At 48.9% G+C, this 18670-nt stretch overlaps 1 protein-coding gene across 2 annotated transcripts in view; it reads left to right on the top strand.

Moving 5' to 3' along the window:
- The window catches only part of PLD5 (phospholipase D family member 5), a 213332-nt gene that overhangs the window by 40943 nt on the left and 153719 nt on the right, over positions 1 to 18670 (top strand). The window contains exon 1 of one of the 2 annotated variants that reach the window (XM_045816504.1): positions 9874 to 9975. The exons of the other annotated variant lie outside the window; for it this stretch is intronic. Within the exon in view, the coding sequence (XP_045672460.1) occupies positions 9973 to 9975 (3 nt within the window). The 5' untranslated portion in view covers positions 9874 to 9972. Of the gene's footprint in view, positions 1 to 9873; positions 9976 to 18670 lie in introns of those variants that run through there. 2 annotated transcript variants of the gene reach the window in all.

Here is an 18670-nt window from a genome sequence, read left to right as displayed (position 1 = left end):
TCTTATCTTCTAAAATAGATACATTTAAAATTTTTGTCTAGGGGATTGAAAGATGCTGCAATATCATGGTATCTCTTGGAAGGGGGTTTGCAGAGCAGGTCGGGGAGATGCGCCTCCTTCGGGGCTCTAGCTTTCAGCTTGAGCCCCTAAATCCCAGGCCTGCGGTCACAGCTTTAAAACTACACGCCAGGACATTTGACAAGGGTGCTTGGGGGTGCTTGGGAGGCCTCTCTGGGTAGTCCTGGTGCCCACGCACGCACGCCACCTGGTGGGCTCTGGAGGTAACGGCAGTGGGTGTGACACCAACGCCAGCCCCTGTTGCAACTTGTCATCCCGCAGCGTGGAGGTCAAATGAATGAAGGTCGTATTTCTGTATCATAACTCTGATCATTCCTTTCTCCAGTGATAAGAGATGGAAATGACTATACTCGGTCAACAAAAGACATTGTTGCAGGTGGGAGAAATAATAGCACGGGTGTGCTGGTAGGCGTGATCTGTATAGAACAAAATAATAATAATAATAATAATTATTATTATTGTAGAAAAGGGCCTAAGTACTGAGGAGACGTCCTTGAGAAGACGTCCTTGAGAAGACACGAGGGGTGGGGTGTACCGTACAACAGAGGGACCGCCTTCCGTGGGGAGCATCCTTGCTCAGGGGCGGGAAGGCAGGTCCTGGGTATCCGGGTCCCAGGAGGCAGGGAGCGAAGTAAGAACAAAGGTCAGAAGCTGAGAGTGAGGATGGAGAGGGAAGCATTGGAGGTTTGGGGTGAGATAAGAAAATGTGGACTAGCCCTTCGGGAGAGGAGATGAACGGCCGGGCCAGAGAGGAGAGTGGCCGATGGCCCCACCTGTGGTGCCAGCATGAAAGTGAGTTTGCTTCTCTCTAGCCTCGCCTGGCCGCGCAGGTGCAGGAGCGGAGAGTAGGGGAGGGCGGGGTCCAGCAAGCACACAAAGCAGGGGATGTGCAAGGGACGGTGTGGGCTGGTTGTGGCCGCCCTGGCTGGCTTTGAGTTTCAGCTGGGCCAGGGGGAGAAGAGAAGACAGCCAGGGCCCAGGTACAGAGTGCTGTGCTGCTGTGATCAGTGGGTCGCCAGCCTTGGTGGGGGCAAACGTCGCTGAGGTCAGCGTAGCAGAGAGAGTGCAAGGGAAGACAGGGGCTCGAGGGCAGAGAGCGGGGTGCATCGCGTGGAGACTGCGGGGTGTTTAGCTAGGGGTGATGACCTGGGGGAGCGTGGCGGAGGCCGAGGGGAGGTTCATGAAAGGGGTGGTTCAGGGTAATGGAGATGCCAGAGAGCTGGAAAGGCCGTTACATACAGACGTCCTCGGGATTAAGACAGAAGTAGTGGTGGAGACGTTCTGTCACAGTGAGAAGAAAACAGACGAGACCGGCCTGGGGACCAGCAGATGATGGGGACAAGGACACTTTGTATTTGATGATCTAGTCTGATGGCACGAGACCCCAAGGTGGGGCTTTGGGGGGACAAGGGAGGGAGACTGAATGGTCTCAAAGTGGCCGGGAGGAGCAGGGAGGACACCCACCCGCACCTCCTCATCCAGGGGTACGAGGACTGAGGGAGAGGGGACAGCCCCCTGAGGCGGCTGCAGGGAGAAGGGTGCCTGGGGGTCGGTCAGCCAAGCTCCTCTTGGGGCAAGGTGGGGAGGGGGAGGTCGAGGAGTAGGTGATGTAATAATAGTACAATAGATGTAGGTCACATGAGAGATGTTATTAATCATATAATAGATATGTTATGTAAGATAATAGAATGCACAAATTATAGTATTGTGTTGTGTGGGTGCAGGTTTTTTAAAAAGGCCATGAGTTGTTCAAAATCACATTCTTCTTGCAAGACCGCCGTTCCTTCCCTACACATTTGACTCACGACTCCGAGCGTCGGACCTGCATGCTAACGCGTTTCCCCAGCAGAGCCCGGCGCATGGAAGGCTTTGTTGAATAAATTAATACAAACATCATGCCGACAGGCCGCCATCGAGGGGGCTGCGGCGGAGGCTTAGCGTTTCTCAGCAAGTGTTCTGTTCCGCTGCAGGCTCCGTTGTTCGGGGTCGCACACGCTTACTGAGAACTGAGTGCCCGCTCCGGTCCGGCTTCCAACGGGACCCAGAGAGTCCCCATTTCAGTGGGGATGCGTTTAGATTGCTGCAAGGCATGAGCATAAGATTAGATTTGTGAATGAAGAGCCTTGTGTGGTTGAGCTGTTTTTGCATTTATTTACCACCGTACTCACGGTGGGCTCATTTTTATTTATGCATGACTGCACTTGTATCAGCTCCGCTGTCCCTGAGGGTCCCAGGCTCCCGTGTGAGTGTCTGTGTGTGAGTGGGTGTGGTGTGTGGTGTGTGTGGAAGAGCAGGGGGGCAGGAGACAAGAGGGGAAAGGGTACACCTCTCTGTCACTTCTCCCCTCCCTTGCCTCCCTTCCTTTCATCAAATTTGAAACTCTAGAGTGTGGAGTACAGAATTATTGGAAAATAGGACGTTTAAGCTTATTTCGTAGTCCACTAATCCTATTGTTATAGATCAAAGAGTACCATTTGGGTAAGTGAATGGAATTTATCTATTTAAAGATATGGAGGGAATAAGTAAGAGCATTCTAGGTATCTTTTATGATATTGCATTACAGCCACACATTTTTCAACACTAGGTATATTATTTTGGTTCCATTCCGATGCACATGCAGCAGGAATTGGAGGAAAGCCCCGCCCCCTGCCCCCCCAACGCAGCGCAGGTGGGGATTGGGCGCTGAATGGAGGCACGTGCTTTTGAGGGACAGCAGCTCCTTGACTCCGGGGCTGTGCTCCAGGGTGGGGAACGCAGGCCCAGCAGGGCCGGGTCTTCTATGTTTAAAAAGAAATCAGAATACTAGATTTTTAAAGGTTGGAGACTATTCCCCCCGTGTTTACAACATGACAGAAACCCCCAAAACGATTCATTCCACAGGTGGCCAGCCTGTATTTCTGATACAGACCGTCCTCACCAAAGCAATGCTGCCAGTTATCGTGTCTGACAACAGCCAGGGTCCCTGCGGACTGTAATTCCGAATGAGCAGACTCACCTGTGGATTCGTCCTCCAGAACACTGTGTGGTGATGGAGATGTTCTGTGTGTCTGTTGTCGGATCCCGGAGCCATGAGCCCCAGGGGACTACTGAGCGCTGGGAACAGGGCTAGTGTGAGTAAGGAATTGCATTTTAGATTTGTTTGAACTTCAATTGAAATAGCCACGTGTGGCCAGTAGCTGCAGAGCCTTATCACTTGCATAGAAACTGGACCAGGAGCTACCGAACTGGACCAAACCGAGATACCACACCTTTGATTTGTGAATCGGAATGAGGAGAGAGGGGAGCAAACTCACCCCAGTATCGGCGGGGGCCAAGGCAAAACTTAATGCATCCACATATATGGAGCTGGTAAATCAAGCGGACACACTTTTTTTTTAGATTTTATTTATTTATTTTTAGAGAGGGAAGGGAGGGAGAAAGAGAGAGAGAGAGAAACATCCATGTGCGGTTGCTGGGGGCCATGGCCTGCAACCCAGGCATGTGCCCTGACTGGGAATTGAACCTGCGATGCTTTGGTTTGCAGCCCGCGCTCAATCCACTGAGCTATGCCAGCCAAGGCAAGCGGACACACTCTTAACGTGCTTTTTCCTCCCACATTCAAGGCCAAGTTCAAATTTAGATGCCTGGACTCCTAGGGCTTCTGCCCTGGAGCACAGTGCTCAGGGAGAGCGGGGCCCTTTGTCCCCACCCCAGCTCCATCCTGTGGCACAGATGCCCTGGACAGAGCGGAACTCTAGGACCCCAAGGGCCATCTGTGGGACAATTCTCCTGTTCCTATGACGTGTACCGCATACCCTCCCCCCGGCCCCTGGCCCCCTGCCTCTTGGCTGTAGCTGAATTTGACTTTGAGACACTGTGCACAGCTTTGTAGAAGCGTCATAGAAAATGAGTTCCTGTATCGATCTGGCAGGGACCGTGGGCCTCCCCGGCCGCATCGTCATTCATTCAGCGGATGCCTTTTGGGGCCCCGCCCACTCACTGCCTGGAAATGGAGGGATAATTGCTTTTGTAAGTGGTCTTGTGCTGAAGTCTTCAGAGGCAAATTAGAACTGAACTTGGCTCCTGCTTTGAAAGAGCGTTTAAAAACTGAGACAAGGAATGGGTACAGGTGTGACTTTGGCCAAAGGTTAGCAAGGAGAGTTCCCTTCATTAAACGGCTTGCTTGCCACCACTCAATTGTCTGTGGCAATCATTGATGCCGAAAGGACTGGGGAGTGGAGGATAAGTTGCCCATTGCTTATAATCCACGTGTAACTCAGTCCATTGAGTTCCATGTGATTAAAAAATCAAGTGTCTGAATGCTTAGGATGGGTAAACGGATTATCATGTCAATGACATCTTCCAGATGATTTATATTACAAAACCTGCTATTAAGGTAGATAAAAGGTGAAAAGATTAGTTGCAGGAAATGCGCGCCGGTGTGTATGTGTGGCACTGGAGCAGTTTTCAGTTGGAGGGCAGCTTCCAAAGCTTATTTTAAGCAATGGACGGATCACCTCGTTTTCTGGTTGGGGGCACTTCCGCCCCTGGGTTTAACTGGGGATGGGGGTCCTCGTTCCCGGCTCTGAAGGCTGGGGAGCTCCACCCTGATTGTGCTGCAGCTCCCTCTTGTGGTGAAAAGGAAGAACAGGAGCGCGGCCGAGACAGTTGAGAAGAAGCAGGTGGTCCCGCAGAGGACCGGAAAGGGTAAACGGAGGTGGTCTGCCAAGACTTGGGGCTACTAGTCAGCGGTCCCTGTAATTCAGGATGCTCTGGAACAGGTTGCCTGTGTTCTGCAAGACTGTCGAGACCCCGCAAAGGACTCTCTTCTGCGACTGCTGGCACCCCTGCCCAGGGCAGTCACCTCTCATTTCTCCTGAGTTTTCTCCCTACTGGACCCACTTTTCATGGTTAGAAACGACCTTGCATGATTTCCTACCTCACAAATGCTACCATGATGGGAATTAATGTAAATATTTTACTGCCGAAATACGCTTTCCCTTGTGTAACTGTGTTCGTAATATAAATATTTGGCGATCTTGGGGTGGTTTTAGGATGTGACGGTTTCTTTTTCTCAGTACCTTGACCTAATTTCTGCTGTGCCAACATCAATTTCCATCTACCGAAACAGAGACTTTTGAAATATTATTAGGAATTGAAGGGCATCGCTACATGCTTTGTGATTCTTAGACTGAGTGACTTTGCTTGAGATTAAACTTGAAAGCACCATCTGGCCGGTGCAGTTATTTCTAAGGGATTGTGTAACCGCTGGTCCATGCCGAGCTCTCTGAGCCCTCTCTCTGAAGGGGCTGCAACCACGGGGCCGTTCAAGGTGAGCGGGTGAGGCCACCCTCAACCAATAACAGAGCAAAGCATCCAGGCGACATGGAAGGTGGAGTGTGGGGTTCACGCTGGAGCTGGGAGAAGCAGGGAATGGGACACAGTTCCCAGCAGGACTCTCTTATTTTGAAGGGGTGGTTGGGCCTCATTCTGCCACCATGGGATTCAAGGAGTCTGTAGTCTTCATCTCCTCTGGATTCTTGCTCACAGGGGGCCCTGGGTGGTGGCGGAAGGGCTGGGTGTCACAATGGCCACACGGAGCTTCCAGTCTTGGTTGGCTACTTTTTGGGGATGCCGCATAAGCATTTTACTAATGCAGGACAAACATTTTAAAATACTGAGTAGGGTGGAAAAAGGAAGGGATTAAGAAAAAAAGAAAAAAAACTCATAGACACAAAGAACAGTGCAGTGATTGCCAGAGGGAAAGGGGGGGGCGGGTAGGAGAAGGTGAAGGGGGGATACGCAGTAACAGAAGAAGACTGGACTTCGGTGGCGAACCCACCATATAATAGACAGATGATTATTACAGAACTGCACACTATGTAATTTTATTAACCAATGTCACCCCAAGGAATTCAAACCAAATTAAAAAAATGAATAGTAAAACCGTAAGTTGATGAACAATCAGCGCTCTTTGGAGGGAGGAAATCGTGTCTTGTTGGCTTCCTCAGATGCATTTTAAATATCGTTTAAAGGAGCGATAAAGACTTTGCTGAAAAGGTAAAGTGGACTTGTTCTATAAGAAAATATGAAATAGGTGCTATCTGTACACGTTTGTGAAAGAATTTCTCTTGTACCCTTCCAGGCTCAAGGTCGGGCAGGGCACACCTCCACTGGGCCTTTTGCTGTGGATCTGCGATTCTTCAGTGTGGCACCCGCAGCCCCGCTGTTAGGGTGTGTGTGTGGGGGTGTGTAGGGCCTGGGCGATTCAAGAGGAAAGGACTGGCTTTTTGGATGTCCACATTTTTAATGAAAATATGCAATCTACTGTTTTGTAGAATATTTCCTTTTTTTTCTGCTTCTCACCTCCCACAGGTTTTTAGCTTTCTTGCTGGTGGGTCTGCAGCTGGGTTTCTGTGCAGTGGCTGTGACTCACTGATTCAGTGTGGTCTGGCCAAGTCGGGCTGAGAAGCCCAACATTGGTGATGAACACAAGTGTCCAAACGATCCTTAGCGTCAGTGGCATCCGGATTCAGTCAATAGACAGACGAGCATTCGGAAATCCTTCTTCGGAGTCCCTTGTGGGTTATGCCCAATGGTAACTTATTTGAAAAAAAAAAGTCTGTTTTTCTTGGGGAAGAATAAGGCCAATACCCTGTGTGAGCATTGCTCATTGCAGAAAAAGAACTGAGCAGAAACCTACTAGGTCTGTGTGCAGGGCTCTGGCACCGCTGTGGAGGGCCCCCGGCCTCTGGGTCCCCGCGGAGGACCTGGCGAGCGGCCCGGAGAGTGAGCGCTGCAGGAGGAGGCGGGGCACCCCAATGGGAGCATGCGCAAAGGCCTGGGAGCCGTGGGAGCACAGAGACTTGGGGGGACTGCGAAGTCTTCGTCACTAAAGCAGAGGTACTGGCGGGGGCCTGGGGGGAGGGGAAACTTGGAGACACTACTTATAACTTCTATGATGAATTGTCTGAATCGTCTGTTTTAAAACAGAAATTTTTGTTGATTGGTTGTAGAGGGAGAGAGAGGGAGGGAGGGAGAGAGAGAGAGAGAGAGAGAGAGAGGGAGAGAGAGAGGGAGGGAGGGAGGGAGGGAGGGAGAAGTGGTATCATTTTGTCGTTCCATGCATTCATTGGTCGATTCTTGCGTGTGCCCTGACCCAGGATTGAACCTGCAACTTTGGCGTATCGGGATGGTGCTCTAACTGAGCTACCCAGTCAAGGCCCCGTAGTGGGTCGTCTTAACTTTCCATCTTGGAGTCAGCAGGATGCCATTTATACATTTTACACAGGAATAACATGCTTACCCTTCGGTTAGATGGTAAGAGAGAACTAAAAGTCAGAAAGTCAAAAAGAAAATGAAAGCAGTGGCATCTGATGGGCGTCCGACGAAGGCAGGACGTGATGGAATGTGAAGTGGTTGCGCGCCAGTCGCGGAGCAGAGAGGTCGCTGTGGGTTGTGGGTGGCTGTGGGTCAGGGGCGTATCCTCGACGGGAGAACAAAGGACGTCGCACCCCAAAGAGCAAGCAGCAGAGATGGGAGGAGCTTCATCGAGGGCGGCAGCAGGGGTGGGGGGGTGTCTCCATGGCTGACGAAGACAAAGGCTGGTGGACAGCGGGGGAGAGGCTCTTTTCCTGGCCACCCCAGAATCGATGTCGCCACCTCATTCCACGTGAGTCCAAGGGTGAGAACAGCTGCAGCAAAGTGGGCAAGTGTCCGGGAGATGGGGTCATCAGCTGACACCCCACACCAGGCAGTGTTGGCCCCTCCCAGCTTGAGGACCAGTGTCCGACCTTCTGGAGTTGCAGGCAGCCCTGTGAAGCTTTATATGAACTCAGTCAGTACCCAGATCCTACTATGTGCACGCACCGAGGTACCTCTTGGCCACAAAAGTGGGCTCTGTTGCCTCACCTGGGCACCAGATCTGCCTACCAGCTCTGCTTCTCTGTTCCGGAAGACCACGGCCTATGGGGAGGAAAACGTGAGCAGTTTTCTGGGTCTCTGTTGATTCACAGCTACTGCTTGATGCCATTGGGCCTGAACCATGCCTCGGACTCTTCTTAGAAACCAGAGTCTTGGCCATAAGTGTAACCACACAACCAGCTCAAACTGCTCCTGTCCTGTTTCTGACAAGACCAGGAACCAAAGTTGGAACCTTGGATACGCCGCTTGGGAGGAACACTTGTGAAACACCAGTCACGAGTAAGCCTGGGAACCCTTAACCACCACCCCGCACCAGCCTGCCTCGAGCCCTGGGCCAGGGAGACAGATCTGCGTCTAATATCTCGTCTCCTCTCTAGTCCATTCTCAAATCGACGCCTTTCCTTCTCTCCAAAGCCAGGGCTGCGGTATTGGCTTCTCTGCACGTGGGGCAGAGAACCCCTGTTCGGCAACCCGAACACGGACTTTGACCATGGGGTTGCATTTGCTCTGGGACTGGTATTTACCTTTGCTGGAGGCTATTCCTGCCCTTTCTGGGCCCCACCCTTTTGGGGGACACGAACCTTCCCTTTTTGATAAGAGAAAAAGCAGTGATGAAAAAAATGCATCTGAAGCCTGGAACACAGCAGTGAAAGGAATTCTACCAGTTTGTGGGGCTCTGGCAATATTTCCGGCCGTTGCGGGAAATAATTAGTTGAGCCGATCCCTACCCTGCAGGGGCGTGGATGCTGTGCTTGGTGTGGAGAAGTGACCAAAATACACTTGGGGCCGTCCTGCTGGAATTTTCAGTAAGTGGAGAAGCGAAGGCGGGTGGACAGATGGCAACTGGTAGATGTTTTACTTTTGTATACTGTCATTTTACTTTGCTTTTTTGTTGTTATTTTTTAGTCCTCACCTGGAGGTATGGTTTATTGATTCTCGAGGGAAGGGGGAGAGAAAGAAACATCAGTTGGTTGCCTCCTGTATGTGCCCTGACCAGGGATTGAACCCACAACCTAGGTAGGTGCCCTGACGGGGATCGAGCCTGCAACCTTTTGGTGTGCGGGATGACACTCCAACCCACTGAGCCACCCAGCCAGGACTGTGTACTATTATTTCAAAAAGTCCTGGCCTGAGCTTCGCCTGAGATCCCCCCTAGGCCACGTGTAAGTTGTGTGAACAAAACCTTTGAGATAAAATTTTTAAGCACTAAAATGTTGACAAAACATAGGGAAAACAAAGAGCGCAACAGTTTGATACAGTCTAATTAACTGTTTGATACAACCCAGCTGGATTCTAAGAGTCCTAGCAGGTGGGGTTGCCACACTTGAACTTCGTTTGTCCTTCAAGATCAGGCCGTGCACCACTGGATCCTTGGATGAGCAGAGAACTCTTCTCGCCTCTGCTGGAAGTCGGCTCCGCAGGGTTCAAATATAGGTCCGATGTGTGCTCCCCAGCGCGCTTTGCAGACTCCCAGCAACAACGGAGCTGCTGGAACCCGGAGCTCTCCGCAGCCTTCCCCTCTTCCTTCCACTCCTTCTAGAAAGGATTCTCTTCTCAGGAATAGCAGCCAAGTCTGGTTAGGTTGGAGGTCGGCTCAGTGCCTGCCTGCCTCCCCTGGGTCAGCAGGAGCTCTGGCCATAATTTCACTCTCCGAGCAGCAAAACCCACCTCGGTTGAAAAGGAAAAGAGAGAGAAAGGTAACTGAATGGAGCCGCCCTCGCTGTTCACTAAAATGCTTAATGAGGGGCCCACCTTTTGAAGAGCAGGTTCCCCGGGGAAATTCTGAAATGCAAGCTGCAGCCTTCTTGCTCGGCTTGGCTGATTGCCAAGGCATCCAGGCCAGCCACTGAGGGACGGAAATACAACCGGTGGCGATCCCTTTGCACCACACAAAACCGCCTCTGCCGCCAAAGGCTCCGGTGGCTTTGGGAACAGCAGACCAGCAGCAGCCCCAGGCTGCCCGGCTCCACGGGGAGGGAAGGTCGTGTCACCATGGTAAGAACCTCTGACTTTCCCAGACCTACTTTGTTCCCGGAGGCAGAGTACTTAGCAGGTGTTGATGAGACTTTCCCCAGACTGACTTTGTTGCGAGAGACAGATACTTAGCAGGTGCTGCTGCTGATGGCTGTTGGTGGCATGAAACTGACAGTCACCTGAGCTCTGGAGCACTGTCAGCTTTGCATTAGAAGGGCAGGAATGCCTTTGTAGCCAGCACACTGAATTTGGGAAAAACGATCCCCTTCATGTCAGGGTAATGCTGCCTCGTAATTGAGAGAGCCGTTTGCTGGGCTCTGCCAGGGAAGGGACCGTCCTATGGGGACCGCCAATGTGAGCCCTGCTGAGGGCTGTCTCTGAAGTGCACGCTCTCGTCCGGATGTCATTGTCGTTCTCAGGAGACTTCTCCAGAGAAGTGCCTGCCTGCTCTCTTGGTATTTGCGTGTGTGGGTACAAGCCTGTTCGTACTGAAGCCGCTTTCTGTTCTAACGAGTGAATTGTCACAGTCTGTGAGCTGCACTGCTGATTGGAGGCATTCAGTGTTATACAGCAAACTTCTAAGTGGTTTTTTTTCCCCCTTTATGCAGGCAGGGATGCCAAGAGCCCACACCGTATCAGAAAGTGTGGTGTGACTTTTTGGGGGGGAAGTTTGTTGGATGCATGGGGCAAGGCAAACAGTGCCAGAGTCAGGTACACCTCCGTGGAGACAGGAGGGTGGACTTGGCCTTGGAAATGACTGTGGGCTTAGTTCATCGCCTCTGCTCCCTGTGTGACTTCTCTTCATCACTCAGGAGAAAGGGAGGTGGCGGTGACCTGGTCTAACAGTGAAGTCCCTACACGTTTCCTTTAAGGAATTCAGGATGAAGGACATTGGTAATAATATTACATAACGTTTAGGAGAAAATAAAACCTATTACTATATAGAGAGAATGCCTGAAATACACTTATTTGACTGCACAGCTGATGTGTGGGAAATGATTATTCCGTTCATAATCCAGATGAATGAAGGGAGCTCTGGGTGGCAGGGCGGGGTGGGGGGGCGGGGGAATTTATAGAAGTCAGCCTGCCTTTCCAGCACCCCAGAAAAGGGGGCAGTGGAGCCGGATTTATGAGACCATTTCAGTTCACTTCCCGCCCCTGGCACCCACCCTGGGTGGTCAGTCATAGGCGAACAGACCCCAGGAATAAAGCTGCAAAGATGAGGGTCAGATTCTCTTTCTCCCCGAAATCCCGCACCATTTGCCATTCCCTCCACTGTAGAAACCCCTGTGGCCTGAGCGGAAGTGGTCACACGACAGGCACTTCTCCTGAACCAGCGGGATGGGTGAAAACCGACCCCTCCATCCTGAGGATTACACGGGGCTCCTCAGTGCTCGGGAATGTTTTGCCTGGTTTCTTGAAACGTAATCGTTCTCCTCTTGAGCAGCCTGAGAACATTCCTTGGAGGATTAAAAAGCGCGGGGCTGAAGTGCCCATGGAGTCCCCTGCCAGCGCGCGCCAGCGCGGGCACAGCGGGAGCGCAGTGACAGTCCCGTGCAGTTGTCGGGAGACGTGCCAGGAGCCGCGGGGGGGGGGGGGGGCCTGGCTTCGCTGGGACGCAGCAGCACAGCCTGCTGGGAAAGTGCGCTGACCTCCGAAGGAGAGGGAGCCCACTCTCCTTCTGAGTCCGGGGCAGGGGCCCTGGGAGCTAGGAGGGTGGCCAAAAAGGGGGGCGCGTGTCACTGCAAGCTGCTTGCATCCCCACCATCCCCTGGTTATTTTGACTAATTACTGTTTAGAGAGTGGGCGGGGTGGAGGGGCGGGGTGGGATGACCCAATTGTACGGAAGCTTTGGTCTGCATGAGCTCTTCTAACTACAAACACTGAAATGATAGCACTTGTGTAGGACCAGCCAGCTTTCCCTCTGGGGAGAACTCTGTCCAGAAAGCAGTAGGCTCATAAACTAGTCTCTGGTTGTAAGGGGAGCGAGTCTGCAGATTAGACTTTCGTTCAGTCGCTTCCCCGATGCGGAGGAAACCGGCGTGTTTCCCGATGTGGTCGGTTTTCTCATCCCGGAGGAAAGAGCTCACTGTGCGTGCAGCCCTCTCGCCGACACCTCATTCAAGTCCCGAGCCCGTCAGCACTTGCTGGGTGTCCTACCAAACAGCTTCTGGTGGCTTTTTTGGCCTTAAGTACAAATTTTAAAGGCATGCAAATAATGAAATCCGTACTACGTTATTACAAACAGCTCTATTCCAAAGCAAATGAAGTGTCTAGATGTTTTCAAATAATATTTTATACATATGTAGGACATTGTGCTATATACCGAGTGTTTTAACCACATTAGTAATCTTCATCTTTCCTTTTAGACAGATGATGTCATTAGTTTCATTATCATCATCATCATCATCATCATCATCATCATCATCCTGATTGCACTGAGGTGCGGCTCAGAGAAGTGAAGCAATTTCCTAAGGACACACAGCTAGTCAGAGGTAGTGCCAGGGTGGGAACAGATGCAGGACCCTAACTTCTTAAACTCCCTCATCACACAGACAGCCTTCGCAGAGTGAAGGGAAGCCAGGGCAGTCTGCAGTGACGCAGCCTCCAAAACTTCCAGTCTCCAACACGTCTCTTTCTTCCTCACGTCCAACCTGTTCCCAGGGTCTATTCTTCCTTCTTGACGCCACCTGTTCTGGGGTCCTGGCATTTATAATAGGATGTATGCATTTGGCCTTTGTCCTGTTCCTGGCACAGAGCTCCTCAAACCCTTGGGAATTTCCTCAGTGATAAGAGCAGTAGAAATGTCTTTGGTTTTGTGAGTGAGGTGACTTTTGGACTGCACCTAAGGATGGGGACCGAGTGCCAAGGGAACCATCTGTGTGATTAGAAGACGGGAACGTTCAGTCCCACCCACTGGCCTCCGGGGAGGGGAGAGGGCTGGAGGTTGGACCAATCCCAATCCCCAGTGGGCAATGACCTAATCAACTGTGCCTATGTAATGAAGCCTTCATGAGAAACCCAGGAAGATGGGGTTAGAGAGCTTTGGGGTTGGGGACCACATGCAGATGTGGGGACAGTGGTGCCCGTGGAGAGGGCGTGGAAGGTCCTAGCTGCTCCCCACCTACCTCACCCTCTGCACCTCTTCCTCCTGGCTGCTCCTGAGCTAACACCCTTTCACAATAAATCAGCTATCTAGCAAGGGACCTGTTTCTCTGAGTTCTGTGAGCCGTTCTGGCAACTTAATTGAACTCAGGGCAGCAAACTGTGATTTATAGGCCATTGGTCAGGGGTACTGGTGATAACCTGGGCTTGTGGCTGGCATCTGAAGTTCATGCGTGGGGCAGTCTTGTTGGATGAACCCTTAGCCTGTGGAACCTGATGCCCTCTCTGGGTGGACAGTGTCAGAACTGAGTTGAATTCCTGACCCCCAGGTAGCGTCAGAGGGCTACTTGGTGTTGTGTGTATGTATGGGAGGAAGCCCCCTCCCCACCCCACCCCCATGTGGAAATTGGAATCTAATTTACATACCAGCACCGTAATTCATACCTTATGTTCCCACTCTGGCCACCTCCCCTTTTTTAGGTTATGGAATGAGAGTGAAATCACTGTGCTGCCCACCTGTTATTGTGGGATTTTTAGACAGTATTTGTTCTAATTCTTTAACAGCTACTGTTCTTCCCTGCAAAGTGGGAATAATGGTCTTGCCTCCGTTGGGTCATTGTGATAATCACGTTAATGTCTGTCTAAAGGAGGATGTCTGATGATGCTGGAGACCAAGGCAGACAGGGCAATGGGAAAGAAGCTTTTGAAATTATCCAGGTACGAGATGGTAAGGATTTAAATGAGGACAGTGGGGCAAAAATGGGAAAAGAAATCAAAGTAGGAGATGACGTGAATCTAAAATTCATCTGCAGTGGCCACCGATGGGCTGTGAAACATGCAAAAGAAAAGGGAAGACTCTGACCCTTAAAGCAAGTAGCTCAAGAGAAGTGGACACAGGTCCCGATTGCAATTCCTACATTCCCTGGCGGGGCGCCTCATAGCGAGGCAGGGTCTGTGCGTCGCAAAGGGAGTAAAAAAATGACGTACGTCAAGGAAGAAAAGTCTGGCAGTCAGAATGTATAACGGACGACTTCTATAGCTTGTGATCCAAACTCCAATAGGGTATTTAGAAGTGAGTGGCAACGTGGTGTGTCTGGGAAGGATGGAGAGGCTTAAGGTAAAAAGTAGTTTTTTGACTATGTCCCTGAGAAGGTGGAGGTTACACGCACCTACAGCCATTTGTCCACAGGTTTTGGAAGGTTCAAGGTGACATGTAGAGGACAAATAGTTATAGCTGGGACATTACTAATAGCTGCAGGGCAGTTTTCTTAATAATTGATCACCCGTAGCCACATGGATAAGACGAATGGGAAGACATGGAGGACGGTGAGTGGATAGGAAACCCGCTCTTCTCAAAAATGAAACCACATAGAGTGAAGGGGTGAGTAACTGTACTGATTACGGTGGGGAAAATACTGATTGTCAAGAAAGGGGATATCGTGGTGACAATTTTAGGGAATGGAATGTGTTGGTGTCTTTGAGTTTCTCCTTGAATATGGTGTCAAGAGCATTAGAAATGATAACTTGCTCTCATCAACAACATAACGTAGAAGAACAGTCTCTCTCATTCATTTTTCTGTGGTCTCCTGTGAAGGAACTGCACTCGATAGGCTAAAGGAAGCACAAAGCTGAAAATAAGCAAATATGGACTTGGTTTAAACGTTTATCCCATTGGTCAGCCTCGTTGGTACAGGTGATCCGTGATGGATGCTGGACCAATCCCATTTGGCGAGAAGACCCGGAACAAGTATACATGGGATGATGGAGAGAGGCATCCTTTGACGTTGCTGCTGATGGAGCATAATGTTGATTGTAAAATCAATGTGCTCGATGAAAGACCTAGAATAAAAAACTAATCAGTCAGATAACCCAGAAATTAAATAGGTTCAAGATGGATGAAGTCTCCAGAGAGATGCTGAGAGGAGTGGAGAGAAACGGTGTAGTTCAGGTTGTTAGCTTTAACTATAACTTTATTTTTTATTTTTTAAAAATTTTATTTAAATTGTTGTTGCAGTACAATTTTCTATCTTTTATTCCAATCGCAACCCACCCACCCAGCCCTCCCCTCCTCCCTCCCATTTCCACCCGCCCCTAGTTTTTATCCATGTGTCCTTTATACTCGTTCCTGTAAACCCTTCCCCAACTTAACTTTAAATGCCCTCCTGCTGACGTGGACATGGGAGTCACACCAGAATCCTCCTTAGGTCTTTCAACTTGAGCTTATAATAGTCCAAGTTCACTCTCCTCTGCCTTTCATTTTCCTGCTTCAACAGTTCACATTCATGGGCGTTCCCAGGTACCTATCTATCAATGTTTGTCTCTGCCCATCAGCTCGTCCCATCTTGCTTTTGGCATTTAGCCACCCAGTACGTGGATACTCTGCCCAGACGTTCTTGGCCGTGGGCATCTGTTTCTCGGCTCTCTGAGGGGCCCAGGCTGCCCAGAGCATGGCACCCTAGGTGGCCCTCTCTTGTGGCCCCGCTGTAGAAGGGCAGGTGCATCTATGTGAAGAACTTTGGTGTTGGGATTTTGAAGTTTGCTGGGGATTTAAAGCTTTTGCTACAAAAGAACTGGGAATAGCTGGGAAATTTGAAGACTGATTGTTGTAATTGCCAAAATCATTGTAGCTTGGGTTAATGTCCTCATTTATTTAATTACTGTGTTTAGTTTAGTTCCAATAGTGAAATTGAAATATAGTAAAACATGTATAGAAATGTTTTAAGAAATGGATAAAATCTCTGGTAAAGAGAAAGGGGGGGAACACACCCGTTAAACAAATCTCACTTTTATACTAGCTGTTATGCTTTAGATATCTGATTTTTATGTTTCTTATAACACTTTGGAGAAGTGTTTATTCAGGTCCTTTGCTCATTTTTCAGTTGGATTTTTTGTTTTTTTGGTGCTAAGTTATATAAATTCTTTATACATTTTGCACATTAACCCCTTATCAGATGTATCATTGGCAAATATATTCTCCCATTCAGTGAGTTGTCTTTACATTTTGTTGATAGTTTCCTTTGCTGTGCAAATACTGTTTAGTTTGATGTAGTCCCATTTATTTACTTTTTCTTTTGTTTCCTTGCCTGAGGAGCTATGTCAGAAAAAAATATTAACTATGAGAAATGCCCAAGATTTTACTGCCTATGTTTTCTTCTAGGATTTTTATGGCTTCAAGTCTAACATTTAAACCTTTAATCCATTTTGTATTTATTCTTGGGCGTGGTATAAGAAGTGGTCTAGTTCCATGTTTTGCATGTGTCAGTTCCATTTTCCCAACACCATTTACTGAATAGACTCTCTTTATGCTGTTGTATGTGCTTGCCTCCTCTGTCAAATATTAGTTGACCATAAAGGCATGGGTTTATTTCTGGTCTCTCCATCGCATTCCATGGAGCTATCCATCTGTTTTGGGGCCAGTACCATGCTGTTTTGATTACTGTGGCCTTGTAGTGTACTTTTATTTCAGGTAGCCTGATTCTTCTAACTTTGTTCTTCTTTCTTAAGATTGCTGTTGCTGTTTGGGGTGTGGTTCTGTATAAATTTTGGAATATTTGTTCTAGTTCTCTGAAATACACCATTGGTATCTTAATAGGAATTGCACCGAATATAGAGATTGCTTTAGGTAGTATTGACATATTAACAATGCTAACTCTTCCTTTCCTCAAACATGATATGTGCTTCTATTTATTTGTATCTTCTTTAATGTCTTTCTTTGGTATCTTATAATCTCTCAAATGCAAGTCTTTTACTTCTTTGGTTAAATTTATTCCCAGGTATTTTATTTTATTTTTATTATGTTTTATTATTACTTTTTAATCCTCACCCAAGGATATGTTTATTGATTTTAGGGAGAGAGAAGGGGGGGAAAGAATGGGCGGGGGGAGAGACAAAGAAACACTGATCATCTGCCTCCCACACACACCCCGACTGGGGATCGAACCCACAACCTGTTGGTGTACAGGACAGTGCTCTAACCAACTGATTCACACAGCCAGGCATTTTATTTTTTTATGTAGTTGTAAATGGGATTGTTTTTCTTAGCTTCCCTTTCTGATAACCCAGTATTGGTGTATAAAAAGACATTGATTTTTTTTTATATGATTCTCTTTACTAAATATAGGCCCCCTGGGAGCAAGGACATTATGTACAGAGGACCTGGGTTTGTGCCTTGCAAATAGTGGGTGTTCGGTAGATATTTGTGGAATGAATAAGTGAAACAGCAAATGCAGAAAAATAGACTCAGTGCATTAAAGGGACAAGGTAAGGTGCAGAATATGGATGTGGATTGCCTATTTGCATGAAAGGGGGCAACACAAATGCGAATATAGCCCTATATTAGGTTGAAATATAAATTCTGCGGCACTCCCAACCTGGTAAGAGTGGTTGCTTCTGAGACAGAGAACTCTCTCAAGGCTGCCTGTACCATCCCCCCCAGAACAACTGAAAAGGTTAAAAAGAATATCTTACTTAAAAACCCTCTGTATTTTATGGAAGAATTAGAACTCCAGGGGACTCGCGGGTACTATTGCTGGATTCCTACGGGATATGGGCTCTTGGTATCCTCTGTGTATTTTTGAAAGCTTCTGTTTATTATAGGGAACAAGAATTGACATTTTGGGGTCATTTTACTCCTTGCCATCTGTCACGAAAACTTTGACACGGGGATGCTATGGGCGCGATGTCAAGTTGGCAATGTTTAGAGTGTGATTTTTTTTTTCAATCCGAAAAATTCAAAGTCTGTATCTCAGTCTCATTTTCAATGGCCACATTTTTCTGTAAACTCTGCCTTTTGTCTTTTTGTCTTTTTTTTTTCTCTTAACCCCTGTGGCTTTTCCCCTATCGTTTTTCCATTTGGGTTTTCTGTGCCACAAACCTAACTGGGGAAAAGTAGACAAAAGCGCCCAGGAGCGTGGCCTCCATCAGCACCCACCCTGCTTTGCGGCGGCTCTCCCGTGAGCTCCAACCCTGGGCCAGCCTCACACACTCAGCAGCCTGCTGGGCTTTGTGCCAGGGGGGCTGTCCTAGGGTCGTGTTGGGAAATGAGAATATCATTTGCTCCTCTGTGGTCGTACTTAAACCCTCATGACTGGTTGGTGACGTTTCAGGGACACGTTGGTGGTCTTAAGTTTCAGCTTTGGATGGCAGATTTATAAGGACTTACCCTCTGCCCGATGAGCACGGGCACCGGCCACACAGAGACCGGGTGAAGGCCCTGCCTCTGTTATCCCGTGGTCCCCTAGACTTCCTGAGGAGTCCCCTAAATTGGCAGCTTCCCCTGTGACCCTGTCTTATAAGAAGCCAATTTGCTCCTTGAACTTTCCAACAGGAATCAGTGACTTCTAATAGTCATCCTTGGTAGTGTCAGTATGTCCCATTAAGGTTACTCTATTTCGCCCCTCCTGTCCTGCCCAGGAGTCTCTGCGGTCTTCGGACTCGTATATACAGGGTGGGACAAAAGTAGGTTCGCAGCTGTAAGTACATGCAACACCGAGTTTACTTCTGTATTATCATTTATTAATTCTTGTACTATTTTTCAAAAGAACAACTGTAAACCTACTTTTGTGCCACCTTGTATAGTAGGTGGACTGAGAAAAAATATTTTTAAGGCCCA

The sequence above is a fragment of the Phyllostomus hastatus genome, unplaced genomic scaffold (genome assembly GCF_019186645.2).
Source record: "Phyllostomus hastatus isolate PE091 unplaced genomic scaffold, TTU_PhHast_1.1 phas_contig_148, whole genome shotgun sequence".
Lineage (NCBI taxonomy): Eukaryota > Metazoa > Chordata > Mammalia > Chiroptera > Phyllostomidae > Phyllostomus > Phyllostomus hastatus.
The sequence above is the reverse complement of the archived record's forward strand: the minus strand, read 5'-3'. Positions and strand labels throughout refer to the sequence as shown.